The sequence below is a fragment of the Dunckerocampus dactyliophorus genome, chromosome 4, assembly GCF_027744805.1.
Source record: "Dunckerocampus dactyliophorus isolate RoL2022-P2 chromosome 4, RoL_Ddac_1.1, whole genome shotgun sequence".
Taxonomy (NCBI): domain Eukaryota; kingdom Metazoa; phylum Chordata; class Actinopteri; order Syngnathiformes; family Syngnathidae; genus Dunckerocampus; species Dunckerocampus dactyliophorus.
The window spans coordinates 27,319,102-27,345,118 of record NC_072822.1 but is presented as its reverse complement, the minus strand read 5'-3'; the positions used below and the strand labels follow the sequence as shown (position 1 = coordinate 27,345,118).

The 26,017-nt window shown below is 41.0% G+C and overlaps 3 protein-coding genes across 7 annotated transcripts in view; 2 read left to right on the top strand and 1 right to left on the bottom strand.

Annotated features, from left to right (window-relative positions):
* The first annotated feature begins 102 nt into the window (after positions 1–102).
* On the top strand, positions 103–6,464 carry dph7 (diphthamide biosynthesis 7). Of its 2 annotated transcripts, XM_054773644.1 has the most exons (10): positions 103–123; positions 433–588; positions 952–1,082; positions 1,162–1,249; positions 1,572–1,666; positions 1,739–1,899; positions 2,723–2,795; positions 2,915–2,980; positions 4,677–4,849; positions 5,151–6,464. In XM_054773644.1, the coding sequence occupies exons 2-10, from the start codon at positions 451–453 to the stop codon at positions 5,510–5,512; spliced, it is 1,287 nt and encodes a 428-aa protein (XP_054629619.1). In that variant the 5' UTR covers positions 103–123; positions 433–450; the 3' UTR covers positions 5,513–6,464. The 2 variants fall into 2 exon arrangements, with proteins under 2 accessions (XP_054629619.1, XP_054629620.1); XM_054773645.1 differs by lacking the exon at positions 103–123 and having other exon boundaries at positions 134–588; positions 1,742–1,899; positions 5,151–6,463.
* Positions 6,465–7,878: 1,414 nt separating this feature from the next.
* Positions 7,879–9,106, bottom strand: mrpl41 (mitochondrial ribosomal protein L41). Its single transcript, XM_054774103.1, has 2 exons — positions 9,046–9,106; positions 7,879–8,417 (listed from the first exon to the last, which is right to left on the bottom strand). The coding sequence occupies exon 2, from the start codon at positions 8,395–8,397 to the stop codon at positions 7,990–7,992; it is 408 nt and encodes a 135-aa protein (XP_054630078.1). The 5' UTR covers positions 8,398–8,417; positions 9,046–9,106; the 3' UTR covers positions 7,879–7,989.
* Positions 9,107–9,449: 343 nt separating this feature from the next.
* Positions 9,450–26,017, top strand: part of pnpla7b (patatin-like phospholipase domain containing 7b) — a 32,018-nt gene continuing 15,450 nt past the window's right edge. For 2 of the 4 annotated variants that reach the window (XR_008570106.1, XM_054774355.1), the window contains exons 1-20: positions 9,450–9,487; positions 10,066–10,139; positions 10,296–10,364; positions 10,479–10,566; positions 11,740–11,819; positions 13,080–13,168; positions 14,338–14,478; positions 16,435–16,594; positions 16,671–16,751; positions 16,955–17,083; positions 17,155–17,235; positions 18,209–18,329; positions 18,403–18,480; positions 19,454–19,530; positions 20,018–20,167; positions 20,254–20,331; positions 21,595–21,800; positions 21,893–22,024; positions 23,865–23,988; positions 24,102–24,291. Coding sequence is in view for 3 of the 4 variants with exons in the window: in XM_054774355.1 (XP_054630330.1) it covers positions 10,098–10,139; positions 10,296–10,364; positions 10,479–10,566; positions 11,740–11,819; positions 13,080–13,168; positions 14,338–14,478; positions 16,435–16,594; positions 16,671–16,751; positions 16,955–17,083; positions 17,155–17,235; positions 18,209–18,329; positions 18,403–18,480; positions 19,454–19,530; positions 20,018–20,167; positions 20,254–20,331; positions 21,595–21,800; positions 21,893–22,024; positions 23,865–23,988; positions 24,102–24,291 (2,116 nt within the window). In the remaining variant the exon portion in view is untranslated. Of the gene's footprint in view, positions 9,488–10,065; positions 10,204–10,295; positions 10,365–10,478; positions 10,567–11,739; positions 11,820–13,079; positions 13,169–14,337; positions 14,479–16,434; positions 16,595–16,670; positions 16,752–16,954; positions 17,084–17,154; positions 17,236–18,208; positions 18,330–18,402; positions 18,481–19,453; positions 19,531–20,017; positions 20,168–20,253; positions 20,332–21,594; positions 21,801–21,892; positions 22,025–23,864; positions 23,989–24,101; positions 24,292–26,017 lie in introns of those variants that run through there. The other 2 variants (XM_054774356.1, XM_054774357.1) reach the window with 2 other exon arrangements.

Genomic DNA, 26,017 nt, shown 5'->3' with positions numbered 1-26,017 from the left:
CTGTATTCTTTGAAATAAATGTAGGTGTAGTGTACGATTAAGAACACCAGGTGGCGGTAATGACACAATCCTCGTTGATATTAGCAGCCGTTAAAGAAGAGGAAGAAGACTTGCGGCAGCAACGTGAGTTTGTTTACCGCATGAACACATTTATAATTGTCCATGTGCACTTATTTGATTTTAGTTTTTTAGATTGGAACCCACGTGTGTGTGTGTGTGTGTATATTTATGTACTTTATAGTCTGTTTAGTGTAAGATTGTTGCTAAGCCAACCATAGCATCCAAGCTAGCCACTGACGAAGGAGATGAGTTGGCTTGAAGTAATGTAATGAATGCAGCGTAACGGACGAAATGTACTTTACTAAAGGCAGCGTGTGTAGGACCACTGGTAAGCATGTCAATGCGATGTGAAGGTATTTGCATGTTTTACAGCTGTTGTGGTGGAAGAAGATGCAGAGAAATAGCAGATCAAGAATTCGCAGCTTGCAAGTGTTTGACACCGAGTTGAACGCTGACACCGTGGAATGGTGTCCTGTCTCCCCCCATCACAGCATCCTAGCCTGCGGGACATATCAGCTGCAAACACAAGTACTACACGCTCCACTACACTACATGCACCACTTAACACTCCTCAACATGTCTACTAGTCATTCTAGTTATAATTTTAAACACAAAGTGCATTTTAAACTGTACAACGCCACCGTGTACGAGTAGCTAGTTTTGTTTTTAAATACAAAGACAAGTACACTGTAGTACATCAACTGTTGTACTCGTTATGTTTTTAAAGGTAAGGCATTTCATGTTAAGGTTTTTAATGGTAAGGTATTTAGTTTTTGGACTGTATGGAAAGATTGAGTCATTATTGCTATGAGTGAACGTACTTGTATTAGATGATGGTTTATGAAATGATACGATATATAATGTGGTGCATGTTTGTGCACGTGTTGGTAGAAAGAGGAAGAAGATGTCCCTCCAAGGCGTACAGGTCGTTTGTATCTTTTCAAATATCAAGCCGAAGCTTTGAGGAGTCCTCTCACGGAGATACAGAGGATAGACACACCTGCCATTCTTGATATGAAATGGTAACAATATGAATACACATTATGATCCTTGGGTTGCGAATGAGTTTTGGTGTATGATGATGATGGTTTACCTCCTCAGGTGTCATGTACCTGCGTCAGGAAAGGTGGTGTTGGGTCTGGCAACATCCACCGGAGAACTACAACTACACACCCTCTCTGACAGCCAGGTGAGAAATCTCACATTTCAGCAAATACTACTTTAAACATTCTATAAGTACTACCACTGTCATTGTATGATGAATAAATACTAACCCAAACATTGTAAAATGAATCATAGTTCATCATGAGTTTGTGATGACGTGAATAAAAGTTAAGTATTTGACTTTGTGCCTCCAGCAAGCTGACGTGTTGTGTTGTGACCGAAGCAGAGGGGGCTTTTAACTAATGTCTTCTAATCTCAATGTCTTCATCTTTCATGTGTTCCCCCTGTACTTGTTACTCTCCGTAGATACGTGGTGGTAATCTACACTCATCATGTGTGTTCAGTAGGAAGGCAGCAGCAGTCTGCAGAAGCTGAGCAGCATGGAGGTGGGGGCCGACCGACTCCTACTGTCATTAGATTGGTCCACCGGGAGAATGGACAGGTAATACGATGTATGTTCTGATGAATAATATGGAAAAGTAATGTATACATACCTGACTGTGGTCCATGTCAGCAGCAGTGACGTGCAGGCGGTGTGCAGCGACTCCGCAGGAAGTGTCAGCGTGCTTTCCTGGGATGAAGGTGCCCTGAAGACTTCGTCACAGTGGAAGGCCCACGACTTTGAAGCTTGGATCTCAGCCTTCTCTTACTGGGACACGCACATGCTTTACTCGGGTAACACCCTTAAAAAATATGAATACGATGTTTACAACAACTTATATTTGATTTCAATTTACCATAGTATCAACAGAAAAAAATCTGAAAAAGCATAAAATAAATACAAATATGTCAGTAAATGCTGTGGAACCTTGGTTAGCATCATTTTATCTGTTCCAGAAGGCCCGCTCTGACAGAAACATACTCTAACCAAATACATTTTTCCCCATAAGAAATAATGAGAATCCAATTAATCCATCCCAGAAAGGCAAAAATGTTAACACAAAACACGTTTTGTAGTTTGACATACGAAACGCATGAATGAAAGTGATAAATGAACATTTAACGCTAACCAGGGTTCCACTGTAAATACAAGGTGTACATGGATGATGTTGGCATGAAGGTAAGATATTTTGATGGTTATTGTAGATGTAATACAGTGTCTGTACTACTGGATAAGAGTAAATGAAGTAGCGTTGGAAGGGTTTGCTGTCTTGACTGCTCACTTGTTTTCTTTATTTATAATTTATATCTTTATGCTTTGAATTGTCTTGTGTCGTCCTGAAATGTGATCTTTTAGCTGATGTTCCTGTGTCTACGTGGATGTATAGCATGTGTATATTGATACAAGTGTGGTGGAGCAGTTACCATAGCAACATAAATGCAACACACGCTTGCTCCCATACTGGGGGCTGTAGGGATTTAATGGGTTATGTCTTTATTTCCACCCCCCTTGATTTTTGTTTTGGACATTTATATACTGTATAACAATTATTGTTGATGTTTATGTACGGGTACAAGTCACAGAATCATTTCCCCTCCACCGTGTGTGTCTTATCAGGTGGTGATGACTGCAAGCTTAAAGGCTGGGATCTCAGGATGGGACCCTCCAGCCCCACTTTCATCAGTAAAAGGTACTGCGTGTACACCTAGTACCACTGTTGTTGCTGAGTAGTTGTGTTCAGGGTGTCGTCTGCCTTTGCTCAAAGACATTTTTAAAAGCGTTTCTTTTCCCACGTCCTTTCTCCCAAAGACATTCAATGGGTGTGTGCAGCATTCACAGCAACCCTCACCGACAACACATCCTTGCCACTGGCAGGTCAGTATTGGGGATGAGCGAGTACACCGCTACCTGTATCTGTATCTGTATCTGTTCACCCATCTAAATTGTCTGTATCCTCGGGGTGAGACTGGAAGTGGGTGGAGGTTACATCTGTTGATTATTTTACGTCTGAAATTGACATGGATTGATCAGAAGTTGCTGTATTTATTGTTTATTAAAAAAAACACCGGCGGTGACCGACGCAACATGAGCCGTTTACAGCTCTGTCTTGTCAAATGCAACGCGTACGTAACGAAACAAGTCTACCAACTAACTTGAAATATCATGCAAAATGAAATAGAGCTGGACTGGAGCCAAGCAAGCAGAGTCACAGTCTGTGTTGCGTCAGTGTGTTAAAGACCGAGAGGCACGGCTCCTCTCTCTGGCTGTAGAAAGTCTGTCTAGGGAGGGGCGGTCGCTGTGTGTGACTGGCCAATCACAGAGCGTGAAGAGTGAATACATAATTAGTTACCCAATGAGGATTTTCCTTCATCATGATTACAGATAATGACGAGCTGTACTTGTTTCATGCTCGTACTCGGCACAAATGCATTATCCGTAACGAATACTCGTCTAAAAAGAGTATCCGGCTCATCCCTCGTAAATATCAGCGACTATTTTAACTATCTACAATATTTAAACCTGGGGTGTCCACAATGTTTTATTGGCCCGAGACACATTTTGAAACTATATAATTTTACAAGAATGAAGTCAAAATATCATGAGAAAAGTTGTAATCTAATGATAAAAAGTCGTAATTTACAAGAAAACAACGAAAAATACCGTTATTTTAGCAGCATAAAGTTGAAATATTAAAAAAAGCTGTTATTTTCGAAAAGAGAAACAAAACATCGAATTAGGTTGCGGAAAAGGTTATTATGACAATAAAGTCAAAATATTACGGGAATAAAGTCATAATTATGAGAGGAAAATCTACAAGAAGAAAATTGAAATAGCAGGAAATTTAAAAAATAACAACAGAAATGGATAAAACAGCTGTAATTTTACAACAAAGTCCAAATATTAAGAGGAAAAAGTAGTGTAATGAGGAAAATATTTTATGTGAATTACCTTGTAATATTATGAGGAAAAATAACATCATTTTAGTAGCCTACAGTTGAAATATTGAAGAAAATAGACATTTTCTTAAAGTCATAAAGTTATGAGAAACAAAGAATAAAGTGTTTGGAAAATGAGATTGGGGGGAAAAAGTCACAATATTCCGAGAATAAAGTCCAAAAATATTGTGGTAATGAAGTCATATTTAAAACGAGAAAATGTACTAAAAGTTGAATTGTTTGGAACATGCAAACAAATAAGAAAAAAATTAAAAGAAGAGCAAATACCAAAAATCATACAAATAATAGGCTTTTTCACCTGTGTCACCAAGCTGAGATGCAATCTATTGTATTATATATATATATATATATATATATATATATATATATATATATATATATATAATATAATATAGTATAATATAATATACATCCTTTTCTGCATGTGTTGCTTTACAAAAATATCAAAAAAATTTTGGTGCATGACAAGGGAGATTCCTCCCTAAATTGACACTATCATAACTATGTATAGAAAATATGATGTGTTATGTCAAGTATGATGGCAGCGTATGACTTGTGTAGTATTTTGCTCTGATTATGGTGATGCTGACTTGTTGCATGTGACCTTTGTACAGTTATGATGAGAAAGTCCTGTTGTGGGATGAAAGGAACATGCGTCATCCTCTCAGTGAGACTTCTTTGGGTGGGGGCGTGTGGAGGCTGAAGTGGCATCCCACTCAGCAGCACCTCCTGCTGGCAGCCTGCATGCACAACCACTTCCGTATCCTTGACTGTCAACACAGCACAGGTGAGCATGAAGCGGGACACCGCCAGGATTTCTGGGCCCCATAAAGTTCCCAACAAACTGTAATGGAGTCACAAGACATGACTTGTACAATATCGCCGTCATGGACAGTTGCAGGTGGCTGAGTCAGCATCTTTTCAGGTGAAGTACAGGCAAACTTGAGCATTTTAACTCAGTGCTCAACCGTCGCCTGTGCAGGTGACAAACTAGCATCAAGCGTAACTCAGTACGCATCCCTGGTGAAAATGTCCATGAAATACATGAGATAGTAATTTATAATCATGAATTGTCTGGTGTCATGCAGAGGCCAGTGGAGGATCATGTGCGGTGGTGGCCTCCTACATCCTCCACAACTCCTTGGCTTATGGAGCTGACTGGTCTCGGCTGACGTCCTCCCCTGCCCCCACACAAGCAAAGGAAAGCCTCACAGAGGTGGGAGGCCATCTGAAGATCCAGTACGAGTCTCCCACCGCCAGTGTGGACACCTGCCTGGAGGACGACAGTGGACAATACATCCCAGAGGACATTACGGCATCATCTACGGCAGGAGACGCCGTCCACCCAGATCATGATGTGACTTCTTTTCTTGTAGCCACCTGCTCTTTCTACGATCACGTGCTTCACCTGTGGAGGTGGGACTGGACTCCACCCGATGCTTCCTCCTGATGACACAAGTTCTAGCTTGCAACGTTAACTTACAGATTTTATGACACCATGCGGATTGTCGGCACATATCTACGATATCTATATCTATGATACTGTATCTACAGTGCTGTGAAATAGTATTTGCCTCCTTCCTGAGTTCTTATTTTGTTATCACACATTTAAATATGAGACAAAGATAACCCAAGTCCACACAAATGCACTTAGCCGGGTCCCCGCAGGTCCTGAAAAAGTCTTAAATATGACTGTTTTCAAGACCTTATAAAAAGTCTTACATTGTCTGGAATGTCTTGAATTTTTGAAAAGCGAGATGTTCAATTTCATATGGGACCTGATGTAGACACAAAGACACGTAGCTAAGACAAAAACAGTAAGCTGGCATTGTTCATCCACAAACTGGAACTATTAGTACGACGCTTAAACCATTAATAAACTACAAGAAAAATAATCATTCACACTCTTAAAAGTCTTACTGTTTACTTGTCTGTTAATTGTTTCACATTCCTAAAAATGGCAAATGACATGACGCCCACCTCAAATAGATTTTGGGCCTGTGTGAAACACTGCAGAATTCTGCTGGAGGAAGTGTGGTGCTGTCCAGTTGAGGTGCTGCTATTTGCCATTTACTGTTTGAAAGGTTTCAAGGTGTTTGCAGCAGCAAGTCAGTCTTCTTGCACAGTAACACTTGCAGGCCCAAAACACAAACAAGACTGGCTCTACGGAACGCTTTCTGATGTAAACGGGAAAGTATTTTGTTGTTTCAGTCTTTCATCCTTCTGGGTACCCTGAAACGTTAAAAATCTGATAACGCCACCCCGTGGACAAGCAAACCACTGCGTTGTAAGGATGTTGACGTCTCTTGACCAGAAGTGACCGGTTGTATTGAATATTGCTGCCTAAAAGCCAATATAATATATTAATATTCGTAGTGGCATTCTACTCTTTTGTCGTATACTCTAAAGAAGTGGCGCAGCCAGAAATTTTTCACTGGGTCGGCCAACGTGAGGGCATTACTCACATAGAAGTGGCAATAAATTAATGCCGACCACCCCGTAGCTCCGCCACTGTTGTGTGCTGCAGTGAAATGCGTCCAAGCGGAAACGGCGGTTAGGCTGAACTATCGTTCTGCACCACAGAGCCGCGTTTGTCAAAATTGGCCCCCAGCCGTTGGGGTGGCCACCCCGTTGCTGCGCCACTGCTCCAAAGTAACAGAAGTAATTCCACTTCGTCGTCAGGCTACACTAGCCATCACCAAGTGATACGGATACGGACCCACGACAAATTAAGGCGAATGGGAAATATACAATAATATTATTAAAATGTGATCATGCTCGCGGGCCGATCGCAGCAGCAGATTGCGGGCGTAATTACTTGAGTTATTACGGTTACGCGACTGTAAACATAGAGACGTCGCTCAAAAGCCAATAAAATTGTTTATTTGCTGAAGTGAACGAGCACACCACGACTTGCTCAAAAGTAAGAAAAGCTGTGAAACGTTGACGGATCATAAACGGAGCCATATGTGAATTGTGAATCAAGTTTTCATTCTTAGTTCTTAATAATTAAGCATTTATTTTAATTGTTTTATCCTTTTTATAATTATTGCTCAAAACACAACTTTCACATATTTGATATGAATTTGTCCTGTTTTTCTCTCGTTGTATATTAGCTTGGCTTTATTGTAAATCACCCCACTAGCTCAATATACTTAAAATAACTAAATAACTTAAAATATGATTTAATAGATTAATTATATGTATTTTATTCTATATCAAATACACTACTTTAAAAAAATGTACCAAGCACATTAGGTGAATTTGCTAAATATTGTATTAGATCAGTATCACCAATCACTATTAGACTGGTCGAGACCAGACGGTCAAGCAGAAGACGAGGGACGTTTTTTTCCTTCTACAGTTTTGGTGTCACGTGGTTCTGTCTGCTTATAGCGCCACATGTAGCCGTGCCTTATGTACTACATCCTTTTCACCCAGTAATCCTTTCCTGTGTGTGAACTATCTTTTTTGCCATGGTTTAGTCCTCATTTTTCCATTTCAGTGTCTTGAAAAATACTAACTTTGTACTTGAAAAACATGCAGATGCCCTGTATTGATGTTATGCACGGGAAAAAAGACCCCAGTGTTACTTTTTTTGGACGACTGAGTTGAATTAGACTCTATGACCGGACCTGTGAATCAAGAGTTCACATCAATACAAACAAAACATCAAGAGAAATGCATCTGGAAAAGGTTCCAAAATCATTCCTGAAGGCACAAATGCAGAAAACATGGTGGGGAACCTTCCCACAAGTGCCTGAAGAAGCGACCCCAAGTGTCCAACAGGTCCGAAATGAACCCAGAAGAACTTCTGTTGTCAAATCATCAAAATGTTTAATTGACCTGATTAGAAGAGTAAGGAAAGACACATTTTAATGACACTAGCAGATGATCATGAGGGCACAAATACATAGAAGACACATTTTAACGCACATAGTTCTTTGGGTACAGTTTGAACAACTTTCCCTGTTGGGTGGCTTCAAATCCATATTTCTCCAGCTGATCTTTGTCGTAAGTTCCTTCATTCCAGTCTTTCTTGATCGCGGGGGCCACCACGTCGGCAAAAAGACTCTCGGCAGTCACCGGGGGCTCGCTTCCCTTCGGGCAGCGATATGATACGTACGCTTTGAGTGCAAATCCATCCAGATGAGGCACCACAAATTCAGGAATCATGGCGCGGATGGCCACAAACTTCCTGCTGGGGAGCCTCAAGCCGTTGGGTCTGGCACCTCGCCCTTTGTTGTGAGTCCTAGAACCTCGCTTGCTGGTGAATTCTGACATTCTGTCCGCTCCTCTCGTCAGGCCTCTGATCAGCGTGGACAGTACGCCCATCGTATCTTCTAACAGGCCACCTGCCAACATCAATAAATCAACGAAAATCAATGCTGTGTACGCATGTACATGGCGCAACATAAGCTAAGAAATAAGCCAAAGTAGATAATAAATGCCTTTTTATATCAACACGCTCTCATCCCAACTATAGGGGGCGGTACAACTCCCTTATAATAATAATAATAAAAATAAAAACAAATCTAAAGAACATAATTTTCGTAAACATATTTCACAAAGAGGGAGGCCAGCAAGGACTTTGTACGACTATCGACAAAGTTGATCAGGGCGCATAACAGTGACGTCACACCAAAGCGACACGGTGCAGTTTATCGATGAACGACAGATAAATAACATTAAACTAAAAGAAGCGTGCAGGTTTCCATGACGATGCAACGTCACTAACAAAATACGTCTTCTTTTGAACTAACCTAGAGTTGAAAATGTTGAGTATTAAGCTAACATAAACGACTATTAGCACTCTATATATAGGCGGTTAACGTGATCACGACCGAATTAGCTCGGTACCCTGCTAAGAAGATAAACTCTGGTTTCATTATACATAATAACTTTTAGTACACAGACAATATTACATGATTTCACATAATTTTTAAACGTTTGACTAGTAGCATTAGATATGTAGCATCTCACCTTGAAGCTGGAAATGAGCACGCCTTCCAATGGATAAGAAACGCCACACTGTCCAACAAAATGTTGGTCGATTGGCCAAAAGGGAACAGTACCGACCAATCAGAATTTAATACACTAGGAGTAAAGTTGCCGTTAATACACCATATTTAGAACCCTTTCGTGAAACACAACTTCGGCTGCCTTCAAAACAATGCAATAAAAAGACAGCTAAATAACAAACATAGTGCCCCTGCGTACACAAAAGTACTTATGTTTTACGCGTGATACATTAATTATTTTTTGCAATTGGGTTGGGGTTACAGGTTGTGACATTTGCAACGGTTTATTTGATTGAAATTCCGATGTCCAATATCTTTTATTCTGATAAGTACAAGAGGATAAGCCGATTGTTTTCACAAAATGCGTCTTGACTGAGTGCTGGTTTGCACAAAGGCTGAAACTGGTAGGTGAAAAAGTTGTTAAAATACTTCTGTGTGGACTTTATTAACTTCTGTCTTTCACTCATGTGCTGCCTTGACTTTTCTTTTGCGACAAATAGTTTTAGGCTGAATTTTGTAGCGCTTTTTCATGTTATATTATTATCGCCATAAACTAATAAAGTATTTTCCTACTTGAAATTTAACATTTTCAATCAATGTCCTGCTTGGGTGCAACTGAAATTCACATTTTACCTAATGTGTTGCTTTCCACCGTAGAAAACAATAGAATAAATGTGATACTTTCATAAGTGTAATTGAACATAGTGTGGGAAATGAGTGCAAATAAATGAAATCTAGTATAATGGAAGAGAAACATACATTTAGCTTTAAAGAAAGAGTGGACAGAGGTGAAGTCAAGAAGTAAAACAATCAGTGGAGTGTCTGCTTACAAACTATTTAGTTGTGAACTTTAACCCACATCGGTGCTGACCTTTGCCATGTTGCTCAGCAGCCTTGTGACTACAAATAGCATGTCACTTTTTCAAGTACAACCTTCATTTCTTTCATGTGGTCTTTGATATTGTCATCCAATCACACGCAGGGTTCACCTTGTCCAATAAACCTCCAGCAGACATGGAGGACGGCAAGGAAGAGGAAAGCTGCGTTTTGTATCCGGTATTTTTCTTCGTTCATTATGATCCGTTCAGTATCATAATGGCAATGACGTCTACTCGTAAATGTAGATGATTATTATCCATGTGGTTATTACTGTACCAGTTTTGTGTGTGTGATAAATGAAATATGAAATCCTGAATTGTTTCTGTGCTTGAGGTTCCTTTTGGAAGCGAGATGAAGGCCAGGATGCAGCAGATGATAGAAGAACAGACGCAAGCCAACATGGTGAATAAATGTTGTGTATTATCATTGGGTATTAGTATTGTTGTGTGTTCCAGTATCTTCCACGTACGTGTCATTTGTGTTTTATTGGTTTGTGGAATGTGCTGTCTTGTACAGTGGACGCTTGTTGTGATTGGAGCAGCGACGCTGGTTTGTCTGATGGGAGGTGTGCTGTTCCTTCTCTACAGAAGATACAAACAGTCAAGTCAGTGGACTTCTCGTTTTTTTTAGCTAAACATCAGCTGAACACAACTAAATGTTTACCTAACATTACATTATATTACATTGTATTGTATTATACTATATTATACTGTATTATATTATGTTGTAATATAAACCCAGACTGCTGTTCCCCCATGACCCGGACCTGAACGAGCAGAAAACGGATGGAGGGATGTTATATTGTGTTATGTTGTAGTTTCTATATTTAATATTTACATATAAAATTTACATATTTTGTACTCTTTTCTTTTGTTTTAATTTCTTTTCTTTACGCCAAAATTTTACCTCCATCATTTTCCGTTTAGCGTACAATTTGGTGTGCGTTTTATCATGTTATTAATATTTTTTTATACATTTTTATAGTTTTACCATTTTTGTTTTACATGCAAAAAACAATTCTAAATGCATGTAAATGATCCGCTCTAGCAGAAACATACTCTAACCAAATCAATTTTTTCCACAACAAAAAATGTAAATCCAATCAATCCATCCCAGAAAGGCAAAAATGTTAACACAAAACACGTTTTGTAGTTTTACAATTACAATTGGAAACACATATAAACGATGAATGAAAGGGATAAATGAACATTTAAGGTTACCTTTACCTTCACTGAAGATGTGATTGTTGCCAAAGACACGATTTGGCAGCGAGATCAACACAGACACAACCTACAGTATGTGTTAGTTCTTGAATTCAGTAGTGTTTTTCAACTTCTGTATCAAAATGCTGGCGCTTGCAACTTTCTTTGGTCCCATTTTGGGTTTTTTGCAGCTGAGATTAAAAGAAAAGCAGAGACTTGAAGTGAAAAAACACTACTGAATTTATGGCAAAACAGGAAAGGGGTGTCCGTGTTGATCTCACAGCCACATCGTGTCTTTGGCAGCAGTCATGCCTTCAATGAGGGTAAAAGTAACCTAAAATGTTCATTTTTTTATGTACTCACGTTTTCTTCCATTTACGTGTTCTTCCGCCGCACGCATCTAACTCGTTCTCATTTTCTTTTTGGTACAGTATTTATGGGAGTGTGTTGCGGTAACATGGTAACACAAGAAACGTGGCAACACGATGACCGCCTGTACTTCTTGTACATACAAAGACACTGATGATGACAGGATGAGCTCAGAAAAAATGTGACGGTCATTTGGTTTGTTCCAGAGGAGCAGGATGGAGTTCCACATTATCGCTTTCGGAAAAGAGACAAGGTCATGTTTTACGGCCGGAAGATCATGAGAAAGGTTAGTAAAGTCTATTTAATGTAAGTATGATTGCTTTCAGAACCTTACACACTTACAGTGTACCGCTAATGTATTTGTAATTTCTTCTTACCCTGATGCATCCATCGCCTTTGACTCGATGTGGAAATGACTTGTTTGTTGTTTTCTTTCCAATAGAGCTGAAACGCTACGATACACTCATGTGCTCATGGCCTTGTTGTGCGGTTGACGCTAATCATGGTATAACTTTAACTCTGACAATTACCATGATTCAAATTTAACATGGTACAACAACTGGCTGAAATGTTACCATGGTTTATTGATAACCCGTGTATCATTTCATCCCTACTTTCCAAGTTCTAACGCTTCTGATGTTGTCTCTGGTTAAAGAGTGGTTTGCCATGAGGAATGCGACATTAGCGGTCCATGTCTCGGGTTGGTCTGTGCGTAGTGGTTCTTGATAGGCTAACTCCACCCTCTGTCCACTGACCCACACTGCAGAGAGAGTATTAACTGAGTAGGCCGTGACTCCATGACTTTACAATGCAGTGGAACCTAAGTTGTCATGTACCCTGCTTTTTGTAGGATTCAGTTTTCGTAGAAAACTATTGATATAAAATATAAATGTTTTCAGTGCGCCTGACAAACTAGTCGAGTGCCCAAACAAAGCACCCACACGTTGGTGACTCAGTCTCTGTGAAAAATGCAACTCTTTTGGAGTTGGGACACTATAGACAGATTCCAGCTAGGGAATCCTTTAATCATCTTTATTGTGTGTGTGTGTGTGTGTGTGTGTGGAAGGTTTATTTTTCATAGAACATACACAGAACGATGAACTCAAGCACGTTCAAGCACACTGTGTATTTCTGAGTGTTTGCGGAATCTATGCTTTTTTAAAATTTATTAAATACGGCTGCAAAAAAAGTGGCAGGACTTTGATAGAGAAGGTGAGAAACGCTTTTGAAAGCTAACAAGTGCTGGCCTGGAAGAAAAAGAAAGTGAATGTTGTTCTTAATGAATGGATATAAAAGGTTTTAGCAGAGGAGTGGAAGCCTTCCATCCTTTCCTACCGCTTATTCTGTTCAGGGTCATGGAGAGCTGAAGCCTATCCCAGGGTAGGGGTGAAGGTTATTGGGGTTAGGATTTGTTCATATGGTTTATGTCCTGTTTGCCGGTGCTCTCCCAACAAACCACAGCAAAGTACAGGGCTGCGACAGACTAGTAGAATAATTTATTTTCCTTTAAAATATGATCTTTGCTAACAAAATTGAGCTTTTACAGGTTCAGACGTTGTCTTCTCCACCATCTACCAACTCCACTTCCCGGCAGAGGGTACGGAAAAGGACCAAAGTTCTGTCCATAGCTCGCAAGTGAGTCCAATGTTGCTTTGTTTGTTTGTTCTAATATCTTGAACCTACTAATTAAGGCTGGAGTCACGGCCTACAACTTTCCGCTCCAAAGAGCCATGCGGAAATCCGCTCGAGAGACTGTGTGACTTTATACTCCTTGCAGCGTCTGCTCCCAAACTGCAGGGTCAGTGTATCGAAAACACGCGTCTACCACGGTACTAAACCAGAGCAGAAGAAGTTTGCCATTGTTTACTCGACTTCCAACATAGCGACACTGGGTCGTCTACTTCTCGAAGAAGAGGAATTGTGTTGTATTTATTTGCTGCTGCGACAGAAAAGGAAGAGAAGGGACCACAGGGACATGTTCCCCGGCAGGAGAAAGTGCTTACAAAAGGCTGAACACGGCAAAAGAAACCACAAGTTAAACACAACTTGTTTCAGCTACTGTGCATCAGGGTAGGCTGCCTCTTATAACTGCCGGTATTTCTGTACTTCATCTGCGAGGATCTCATGCTCGTCTGACATTTTTTTCCGCGTGTCTCCATCCGCATAGTTAGAAAAATTTTGAGGTTTCGCGGAGCAAAATTTTCCCCAGGAAAAAGGCTGCTTGAGGGGGCGTGTGTGCGAAAATGACGTCATTTGTCTGCACGTCATCTTTAGCTGAGGAGGATTTGGATCCAAGCCTTTGACGAGGTACAGTCACAATTCGGTTTCCCAAACACCGCAGTTTTTGTGCATTTCGGTTTTTGATGAAAATCTCTGCCAAAATTTTGTCTCGGTTTTTGTACACTGCCTCAGTTTTAATATTGACAAACTAGTCAGTTTGCCCTCTACTGTATCGTTCTGCGAAATCGAGTACAAAGTTGCTGTGCATTTTTCATTGCTATTGGTGAATAACACGCCTTGCGCCATTTTGTTCCCTTTTTATCTGCATTTTACATTGATTTCTGAATGTAAAACATTCTTTTTTTTATAAAATTGATGTTTTTCTTCATATTTTTGGGTGCCTGAAACAAATTAATTGGATTTACATCGTTTTCTATGGAAAAAATAGCTGTGTTTTCTCTCGGACCTTCTGGAAGGAATTAATAACAACAACCGAACTTTGAACTTTGAACTCTGGTCCCTGATCCAGTTCTCATGGATTGTGCTTGTGTGTGTGTGTGTGTGCACGCATGTACATGTGTTAGGATCCTGCGTATCCGGAGGGAGCCTCCCTCTTTGCAGCCCAAGGAGCCTCCTCCCTGTCTTTTGGAAGCGGACTTGACAGAGTTTGATGTGCAGAGCTCCCACCTACCATCAGAAGTGCTGTACATGCTGAAAAATGTCAGGTGAGCAAAATAAGCCCTGCTTTCGTCACTTTCTTATCATAAATATGACATGAAAAGGTAATGCATAAAACAACAATCAAGTGAAGTGTTTCGGCATTTAGGCCTGCAGAAGACACATTGAAAGACTTTGTGACGATATGTAGTATTCCACACTGGTCACTAGGTGTCAGTAATGTTACTGTAATGTTTGGTGAGACACACAAGCACCAGACTTGATCGCCGCAACATCAGGCTTTTATTGCAGGTGTTTGGTCGGGCCCTTTCTTTAATTTTATCAACTGTGAAATAACTATCTGAGTTTAAAAGTAAGCTTAACAATTTATTCTACAGTATTTGGAGTCAATATGAGCAATTGCAATGCCAGCGCTGGAGAGAGCGGTCAGCTACCCAAAGTCTAGTGTGGTGGGTGCAGTCTCTAAAGTGAAACTGTGTTCCTCTTCCTCATAAGCCTTTATGGACGATGTCCCAATGATCAGGAACCTTCCCATTAACGGTTGGTGTATTGGTCTGGTTTCAACCAGTGTTGGCCAGATGGCTGATCGTCTCGGACATGAAACAGGAAGGTGACTCATAATAAAACTATATCTGTGTATGCGAGATAACTAAGAGAGAATAGGGCGTGCTTCTTCCAAGAGAAAGGCCTTGAAATTAGGGATAATCCGATCTGATCTTCAGGATCAGGATCGGCTGCTGATCTGTTGTATTTTGAAGATCGGTTAATACCGACTTCTGCCACGAAATCGGGCCGGTTGCCGTATAACGTTCGTAACTCTGGGCCACACTCCAACACGGTAGGTGCGGTAATGCGACTCAAAGCTGCAGTCGACTCCACTCGACTCCCGCCATCTGCCAGAAGAAGAAAATGCAACACCATGCAGACATGTCCACGGTGTACCGTGGTGAAGTTAGTTTCACACTGGAAGTTGGATATTCGGCTCCGTAGCTACAAAGGTAGTTCCTCCTCACTGTGCCCGGACCGCTGTGTCATTGTGCGGGGGGCTCGCACGACAGGTTCTGCTCTAACCGCTCGTTGTTTATACTAGTGACCGTCAATAAATTACTATTGCGTTGAAGTGAGTTTGTCCAAAAAAAAAAAGTCATATATTCTAAAAATCATACCACAAATTGATCTATAACCAATGTCAAATGATTAGTCCTACCCTAAAAGTATTTTGCACGCCCATTTTTTCAAATTGTATCTTTTATTGGATGGACTTTTATTGGATCTTTTATTGGATTAGGGACCTGACTCACAGAGGTTTGTTACAAAAGCCAAGCAATATTGTTGGTCATGCTGTGTACAGTAATAAAAAAGTTAATTCAGCAATACTTTGATCGCATTATTTTTAATGCTTTGAAGACCTGTTTTCATAACCATATTCAATTCCACATATTCATGTTTGTAACAAAATCTTTTTGTTAAAAAAAACAAAAAGATTGCATCTGAAAGACTATAAAAAAAAAATGGGATCAGATAGGAAGCCAAAAAAACATGGATCGGGACATCCCTACTTGTAATTGTGTCTCATGTCTCTGTGGTGAGCAAGCACAAATACTGTATGTTGCAGTACTTGCAGTACAGAGCGGAAAATGTTCCATTCCCAACACAAGTTTGAATGATTTCACAACAGAAACAATAATCTCAAACACGGGCTACTGTTTCGGCAAAAGCACCATGCACAGCGCACGAGCATGTGTCTTATTTATGTCTTATTTTCTCTTATGTCCACTATATTGGGTAATATGAGCGTAAAGGTGATTATAGGGTTGTTATTTCATGTGTAGAGGGCTCTAATAGTGTTAAAAACCAAATTTAGAAGATTGTAAGCAGGTTTTCTATGGTCTACTATGAACATATTTTAATAAAAAGAAAAAAAAGTGGTTCAGTACACTAAAATGTTTTTTTCATCCTTCCTGGTACTTGTATGATGGTGAAAGTTTATTTGTTGTAACTAGGGTGCTGGGACACTTTGAGAAGCCGCTCTTCCTGGAGTTGTGCCGTCACATGGTACTGATCCAGTTGCACGAGGGAGAGGCACTATTCCGCCCAGGAGAAACGGATGACAGTATTTATGTGGTTCAAGATGGCCGCCTGGAGCTGTGTATCCGTGAGAGTGTAGGAGCACAGGACTGTCCATCATGGTCTTTGCTTGTTGAATGGCTGTCATGTGGTTTTGGTTTTCTTGCTGCAGGATGGTACGGATGCTGTGGTGAAAGAAGTCTTACAAGGAGACAGTGTCCACAGTTTGCTCAGTATCTTAGACATCATCACCGTACGTCTTACTTTATTTATTTTGTGTCACCTGTGCATGCAGAATCCCAGTACACGCTGAACCATACCTGTCTACATTTGCATTTGAAAATATGGGACATTTCCTGGGGAAATTTGGGATAAAGGATCAACAACCCCTTGAGTTCGTGGTGAATGAATGAATATTTCATTTGTCATTACATTGTTTCATTGTGTGTAACCAAGGGCTACCCAGCTCCATACAAGACGGTGTCCGCCAGGGCTGCCGTCCCATCCACCGTCCTGCGTCTTCCAGCGGCAGCATTTCAGTCCGTCTTTGACAAATATCCTGAAACGCTGGTCCGTGTTGTCCAGGTAACGTGACACAAAGTGATAGACAAAAGTCGGGAAGTGATGGAGTGACTGACATTTGCTGTCGTGTGTAGATCATCATGGTGCGTCTCCAGAGAGTCACCTTCCTCGCTTTGCACAACTACCTTGGCCTCACCACCGAGCTGTTCAACACGGTACTCACCCGACAATTAGGCCGATCATCTCAACCCTTGCACTGCATGTTATTCACGGGGGTGCTCACACTTTTTCGGCCTGCAAGCTACTTTTAAAATGACCAAGTCTCGAAGATCTACCTTCTACTATAGACATAATAAACTGCAAGGAAGAGAGATAATATATATAATATATATAGATATTTAATATAAATATGAGTATTTATGTACGCTGTGCGTGTATATAAGGGTTGCAAACACTTCTTCAGCATGCAAGTTACCAGTCAAAATTACCTACTTGGAAAACAGGTGAAATTACTATACAAAATACTCATGATTAATATTTCACAGTTTCAAAGTTTACTGGTAATCAAAATAGTTGATATCATTCAATAATTCACAATTCAATTCAATATGGCAATAACGGTGATTACAGATAATTCCTCAATAGTTCTGTTTGTAACGTGAGTACCGATAGTACAAATTGTATGCTAACTGGAAAATGTACACAAACCAAAGCAAAATGTCGGCGTAAATTTTCGAAGTTAACCGAAATACATGCTAACCGTGGCGGGGCATATGCTAACCAAGGTGTCAGTGTATTCATAAATGTACTGTATATATTTATACCTAATAACAAGTGCCCTCTCTTTCACATTGTGTGGGTTTTATTCCGTTATTTCGTCGGGGGTGGGGTGGCGGGAGGGTTGGTGTATGGGGGCGGGGTTCACACAGACATCAAAGCAAGCTCAAATAATCAACTTCATGATCAAAAACAAGGTGAAAAAACGCAACCTCGTGAGGTTTGCAAACCACTTTACCAAAAAACAAGCCCAAAGTACCAGCAGCCTATAATAAGCGGACCTGCCAACAATGTTCAAGGCCTGGTCATCTCTCCAGCTAAGACCTGCATTGAGTGCGGAGAGCATGCCTATCATTGAATTTGTTTTGAAATCTAATTCTAATCTCATCCAATCTGGGTTGCGTGTCTCAGGACAGTCAGGCGATCTCCTTGGTGTCAGTAGCTCATGTGTTGGGAGAGGTTCATCCACACAGGGGTTTCCGCAGGCAGCCCTCCCACTCTGATGAGCTGGCCTGTGATAAAACTGATCCAGGTAAGTGATGAATACAAAATGAATTTTCTTGAATGTGTAGATAATTGCATCTTCTCTTTTGACATTCTAACAGAAAAGAGCATCCTCTCTGACACGCCCACTTCAAAATACAAGAAATCTCGCTCTCTCTCCACGCCAACGGCTCTTTCAGGTCATTTTATTTCCTTCATTCATTTTATGCCGCTTATCCTGTTCAGAGTCACAGGTGAGCTGGAGTCTATTCAAGTTGACTTTGGGGGCACCCTGTACTGGACACCTGTCAGTCACAGAACACATATGTCAACACATACCATTAATCACATTCACACCTGTGGACTATTTTTATTATAGAATAACATAATTAACAATTACTATACAGTGAATCTAATTAGGCGGCTCGGGCTCAGTTATCAGGAAATGAAGGACACTACCGGACCGTGATCAGTGAATTTCCATGAAGTGGAATGACTTATAATTACTTAGAAATGGAATATTTTGTAGTTGGAGCATAGAAAACCTGTTTACAACCATCTAAATACGTTTTTTAACATTATTAAAGCCATCTAGACGTGCAATGACACCCTATTACACCATATAGTACATATAATCAGAGAAAATAAATAAAAAAAACACATAGGTTTGCTTAAATATGGATACCTTTTAAACTAACAGGCCATAAAACACAAAACAGCATGATTTGGGGTGTCACAAGAAACTCAGACACGAGACAAAACAATACACAAGATTGGGTCTACGAGACGAGATGAGATTACTACAGAGGTGACATACGGACATTTTGTGAGAAAACCACAGTTGGACTCATGCAGTGTATTAATAGCATAACAACACACACAGCATATTGTACGCTAACCAGAAAAAAATATGCTAACCGAGGCAACATTTTTGCTTACAATTTTGACGTCAATTGAAAAATACGCTAACAGACTCCATTGTACTGATGGAAAATGACTGTTGTTACGATGGTAAGTCCAATAAATCAAAGCTACTAGGATGGTAAATGCTCGTAACGTCTTTACCTGAGTAAAAACTATTGTCAAAACAGATTGTAGCTACTGGTAGCACAACTTTACTAGCTACCATAAGTACTGCTCGTACAACGTGAGATGTGTATGTGTGTCATGCAGGTGAAACATGGCTGGATCTGAACAGAGTTTATGAACGTGCTAGACTTGCTACAGATGAAGTCAGTGGTCCTATGAAGGTAAATTCTTTTTCATTTTTTGGCAGCTTCACCTTTTGCCACCAAGAGTACCTTTGCAGCACAACGATCCCAAACACATCAAAACTGCTTTGGGAAAGGCTAAAGCAGGCGTACATTCAGCCTCTACATACTGCAGGCTCTTCACAAAGCGCTGACCTCAACACCATTGAACATTTGTGGACTATGTTTAAGAGTGGAGTACATGCCAGGAAAGCTACCAATTCAAATCAGTTGAACCAATTGTACCTAGAATTGTACCTAGACACAACTTCCCACAGTGCAATTCTTCTTAAAGGGCCAGGCTCGGCCTGTAACAGCATTCATACGCTGTAATAAAAAAAAGAAGCACCAAAAAAAATCAGCGAAACAGTGAATCCGCAAAAGGTGAACCGCGATAGAGCGAGGGAACACTGTATGATATAATATCATTTTTTTCATATTATAATATCATATTATTTGTAATTAATTCAGTCTCTCTTCCTTGCAGTCAATTCTGAAGAAGAGTGTAACAATGCAGCAGACCCCTTCTGCAGTTTATCACTACAGTGATGCTGGAGGGGGGAAAGACCACCATAATAAAGTCAATGCCATTTTCCAAGCTGCCAAAAAGGACCTGTTACAGGTCATACAGCTACAGGTAACGCATGCATTCAATGTTCGATAAAGTAAATGATGATGATAGAAGAATAAGTATTGATTTAAATGTATCTTAAACTTTGTCAGGATCCCAGTCTGCTGGAGGGTCGGGTGACTCTTCGCCAAGTGAAAGCCAATTCTGTTGTGGCCCACCAAGGAGACCAGGTACTGACAAACCCATGAGAGCAGCAGTGAATCCGCAATATTATCTAATATAATACAGTACGTCCCCGCTTACCGCAGGGGTTACCTTCCGGGACAACTAGCGAATGTTTTACAACCGCGAGTAATTGATATGTCCATAACATTGTCTAAGTTCGTCCCCAAACCCTTCTGCTAGCTTAACGTTGACATCCTCCTCCAACATTTGCAGTAAAAATTGATTCACTCATCTTCTTCCGCGTATCCGGGGTCAGGCCACAGGGGCAGCAGCCGAAGCATACAAGCCCAGATGTCCCTCTCCCCAGCTGCTTCATCCAGCTCCTCCTGGGGAATCGCGAGGTGTTCCCAGATCAGTTGAGAGACATCGTCTCTCCAATGTGTCCTGGGTCTTCCCCAAGGCGTTCCCAGGCCAGTTGAGAGACATCGTCTCTCCAATGTGTCCTGTATCTTCCCCAAGGCCTCCTGCAGTGCCCTGACTTCCGGGAGGCATCCTGACCAGATACCAGAAGCCACCTCATCTGGATTCTCTCACTCTGGCGGACCAGTGGCTCTACTCAGAGATTCTCTCGCATGACAATGCTTCTCACCCTGTCTCTCAGGGAGAGTCTGCTTGTAGCACCAGTCTTGTCCTTTCACCACAACCCAAAGCTGATGACCACAGGTGAGGGTAGGAGCTGGTAAATTGAGAGCTTTGCCTTCCGGCTCAGCTCCCTCTTCACCACAAACACCAATGAAGAGTCTGCATCACTTTAGAAGCTATGTCCACCTGAATCCACCTGTCGATCTTGTGATCCATCCTGGTAGGGAAAACCCCCATTCACCCTCAAGGACCCTGCCGAGAGTGTAGAGTTGGTCCACAGTTCCACGACCTGGACAAAAAACACATTACTCCTCCTGAACCCTCCTCCCCAGAACCCCCATATTGACCTTACCAGGAAGGCTGAGGAATGTGATCTCATGATAGTTGGAACACATCATTCGCCCCTCCATCTTGAAAAGGGGGACCACCACCCGGGTCTGCCAATCCAGATCCCCCAACCCCATTGTTCACGTGATGTTGCGGAGTCGTGTCATATTTACCGTATAAATGATTACCCGGTTAAGGTTAATGATGTTCATTTTCATACAAAATTGGGTCCCAAATGCTGAACCGCGAATGTACAGGGATACACTGTGTAATCAAGAGTCTGTAATCTTTCTGCAATGCATTTTCTCAAAAAGCACAATGAAGAACTTTTCTAATTGTTTACTTTCTTTCACCTCCAGGACGTGAGCGTGGCCTTTGTCATTTCAGGTTTGCTCCATGTTTACCAGCGCGTGATCGATCGTGAGGAGGAGACCCTGCTTTTTGTCACTCACCCCGGGGAGATGGTTGGTCACCTTGCTGTGCTCACGGGGGAACCTCTTATCTTCAGCGTTCATGCTCACAGAGACTGCACCTTCCTGTCCATATCAAAGGCTCACTTTTATGAGTAGGACCAGTCATGTGCACATACTGTAATGTGTCAACACCATTTTTATTTTCTCTATTGCTTTCATTTGCAGCCTTTTTTCAACTTTGCAGGATCATGCGTGAGGAGCCCAGAGTGGTGTTGAACGTAGCTCACACTGTGGTGAGAAGAGTGTCACCCTTTGTCAGGCAGATCGACTTTGCTTTGGACTGGATGGCTGTGGAGGCTGGTCGTGCTGTCTACAGGTAAACTTTAAAGCCACGGATGGAATGCATCACTTCAAAATAAGGATTGAATCCCCTGATGATTAAGTAAAATTAGATTATTTCAAAGATATGAAGAGTACATCATTTTTATGGTAACTTTATTTTAACAGAGACAGAATGTAAAAAAAATATATATATATATATTTAATTGATGTAAATATGTATTTGATCTCCAACAGCCAGCAATCAATATGACCCCACAGAGTAGTTTTTATTTTAGTCCTGTCCTTTTAAGAAATAATTATTTGGATAAAAGACACCTGTCACACAAACACACTCTTTAATTCAAACCTCTTCACCACCATGGGCAAGACCAAAGAGCTGTCAGAGGACCTCAGTGACAAGATTGTAGACCTGCACAAAACTGGAATGGACTACAAGACCATCAATAAGGTTGGAGACCTGCACAAAACTGGAATGGACTACAAGACCATCAATAAGGTTGGAGACCTGCACAAAACTGGAATGGACTACAAGACCATCAATAAGGTTGGAGACCTGCACAAAACTGGAATGAACTACACAACCATCAACAAGATTGTATACCTACACAAAACTGGAATGGACTACAAGACCATCAACAAAATTGTTGGCATGCACATGCACATGACTGGAATGGACTGCAAGACCATCAAAACGATTGTAAACCTACACAAGATATGTCTGCATAAGGCTAGAATGAACTGCAAAGCCATTAGCAAGACTGTAGACCTACACAAGGCTGGAAAGGGCAATAAGATAGAACTGCACAGGACTGGAATATACTACAAAACAACTAATACAACTGTAGACCTGCACAAAACTGGAATGGACTACAGGATAAACCTGTGCAAAACTTAAATGGACCACAAGACCACTAACTGGACTGGAATGTACCTCAAGATAGACCAGCAAAAGACTGGAATGGACTAGAAGGCCATCAACAAGATTGTAGACCTGCACAAGACAGGAATGTACTACAAAACAATCAACAAGACTGCAGATTTGCACACAACTAGCATGGACTAAAAGACCATCAGCAAGATTGTACACCTGCACATGACTGGAATAGACGACAAGATCATCAACAAAACCTGCACAAAACTGGAGTGGACTACAATACCATCAACAAGATTGTAGACCTACATAAGACTGCAAGATCATTAACAAGTTTGTAGACAAGATTTTACTGTATTTAGTTAGTCAGCAAGACTGTAGACTTGCACAAGAAAGGTATGGAGTACAAAGCCATCATCAATATTGTAGACCTGCACAACACTGGAATGGACTGCAAGACCAAGGCCGGTCTGAAGTTTGAAAAATGGAGCTCTTTGCATGCATCAAGTGGACTGGACGTGTTTGGAGGCAGAGAAATGGTGAATATGAGTTCAACATCATCTAATAAAATCAACTTTTGTATTGAGATCAAATACTTATTTCACTCATCCATCCATCCATTTTCTATGCCGCTTCTCTTCATTAGGATGGCGGAGATACAAATTCATTTATAAACTTTATTTCATGTTTTTTTTTTTTTTTTTTACATTTTGCTCCTGTTAAAGCTAGCATAAAAATTATGAACTGTTTGTATCTTTGTAATGGGGTCAACTTACATAATCAACAGGGGATCACATACTCCTCAATGTATGATTTTTTTTAGACTTTTGGTTTGTTATTTGTGTTTAATGTTCATCGTGTATAATACGGTCCTTAGAAATAAAATAAATACAAGATGTCGGCATAGGAAGATCATTTAAGTTCGTACTATAAAGCAGAATTAAAAAGCGCTTTTCCTGTTGGTGGAATTACACTAAATTATTATTTTTTTTTAAATTGGCAGACAGGGAGACAAGTCTGATAGCACCTTCATCGTCCTCAGTGGCCGACTGCGCTCTGTCATCGCAAAGGATGATGGGAAAAAGGAACTTGCAGGAGAGTACGGTCGAGGGGACTTAATTGGTGTGGTAAGTGTTGACAAATCCTCCAGCTTGTCATCGTTTCGAACAATAAGTGAGCAATGAAAGGGAAAAAAAACTCTTTCTTGTTTTGAAAACATTTGGTGAACTGTGTCAACCAGGTCGAGGCTTTGACCCGCATGAACCGAGCCACGACAGTCCATGCTGTCAGGGATTCTGAGCTGGCTAAGCTACCTGAAGGAGCTCTCAAGTCCATTAAAAGGAGGTACCCCCAGGTCGTCACCAGGCTCATTCATCTGCTGGGACAGAAGATCTTGGGCAACATGCAGCAGGTCAATGGACCCCTGGCTGGTAATTCATGACTTGTGACTGATCATGTCATACCCAGAAAACCTTCAGAATCAGTAGAAACTTGAAATCATTTTTGTAGCTACAAATGAATTGAAATAAACTGAAAATGTAGACAGTGGATCCTCGGTTGTGGATCTTCATTAGCATGTTTTTTGTTCTTCGGCATCTTGGAGACGAAATGTTGGCACTCGTCCAACAGCTTGACTTTACTGCAGAAATCAGAACGCACAACGTGCATTGTAAGTGCGGAGCACGTGCTTGCTCGGTATGGTCCACGTGAGTTCTGCGTGCTCATTGGACAGTTGAACTGGGGAAGTGCCGGATACGTACTGAGGCGGTGCTCACCATGTACGGATCCCCTAATGTTTGCAAGCAGACAGCACACACTTGCCAGTACGGCATGTCGGCACCGGGGCTTAACACAGTTACGCCAATAATCCACAATTGAGCCGAAGAAAGTTGCATGTGCCTATATTTTGATAAAGAAAGTGAGAAACATTATTGAATTCAAGGAATAACTCATAGCAAAACACAAAAGTGGTGTCCGTGTGGATCCTCCTGCCGCATCACCGTCTTTGTCAACAATCAATCAAGGTAAAAGTGACGTTAAAAATTCATTTATTTCTATTAGTGTTTATATGCATTTCACAGTGTTTTCTGCATGTAAAACTATAATTGTAAAACTATAAAAATGTGTTTTGTATTCACATTTTTGACTTTCTGGAACAAATTAATAGGATTTACATGATTTTATATGGGAAAATTTGATTCTGTTAGAATATGTTTCAGATAGAGTCGACCCTCCTGGAACATATTAATGACACTAACCAAGCTTTTACTGCATTTAGTTAGTGGCTGACACAGCAGCTACAATCTCCAAGCTAGACGTAATTTGTGTCCTAATTAAACAACACTACTGTCTAGAATATGACATTTCTCAGTCCACACGGGTATATCAGTATAGTTGCACATTGATGACTCTGATTTTGTTGTGGCTGATGCATCTGATTTGTGTGCTGGCGGCGTGGGTTGGATAACCACTGAGTGATGGTGTGAATGTGTCAATGCTCGTTTGTTTTATGGGATTGACTGGTGACCAGTCCAGCATGTAGTCTGCCTTTTGCTGGGAGAGACTCCACCTCACCGTGACAGTGAATAGGATAGGATGTAAAAAATGGATGCAAGGACATTAGGGATGTCCCGATCTGATCTTCAGGATTGGGATCGGTGTATTTTGAAGATCGGATAATATCAGCTTCCTCGACAAGATCGCGCCAATGCGATTGCCGTGTAACGTTCGTAACTCTGGGCCACACTCCAACACGGTAGGTGCGGTAATGCGCCTCAAATCTGGTTGCCACTCGACTCCTGCCACCCGCAAGAATAATAAACGCAACACCACCAAGCAGACATGTTCGCGGTGTGCCGTGGTAAAGTTAATTTCACGTTGGACATTGGATATTCGGCTCCGTAGCTACAGCCCCTCACTATGTCCAGACTGCTGTGTCATTGCGCAGGGAGCTCGCACGGTAAGTGCTGCTCTAACGCTGGTGTTTTTCCTAGGGACCGTCAGTAAATTACGATTGAGTTGAAGAGAGTTTGTTAAAAAAAAAGTAACATATTTTAAATCACACCACAAATTGATCTATAACTATGTCAAATGATTAGTCCTACCCATGCACGCCCATTTTTTTCCAATTGTATCTTTTATTGGATGGACTTTTAT

Bases quoted from the DNA above. Each gene is read 5' to 3' on its own strand.
- dph7 (XM_054773644.1), top strand. From the start codon at position 451: ATGCAGAGAAATAGCAGATCAAGAATTCGCAGCTTGCAAGTGTTTGAC. The intron at 589-951 runs GTACTACACGCT...ACGTGTTGGTAG, and splicing joins CATATCAGCTGCAAACACAA to AAAGAGGAAGAAGATGTCCC. The intron at 1,900-2,722 runs GTAACACCCTTA...GTGTCTTATCAG, and splicing joins CACGCACATGCTTTACTCGG to GTGGTGATGACTGCAAGCTT.
- mrpl41 (XM_054774103.1), bottom strand. From the start codon at position 8,397: ATGGGCGTACTGTCCACGCTGATCAGAGGCCTGACGAGAGGAGCGGAC.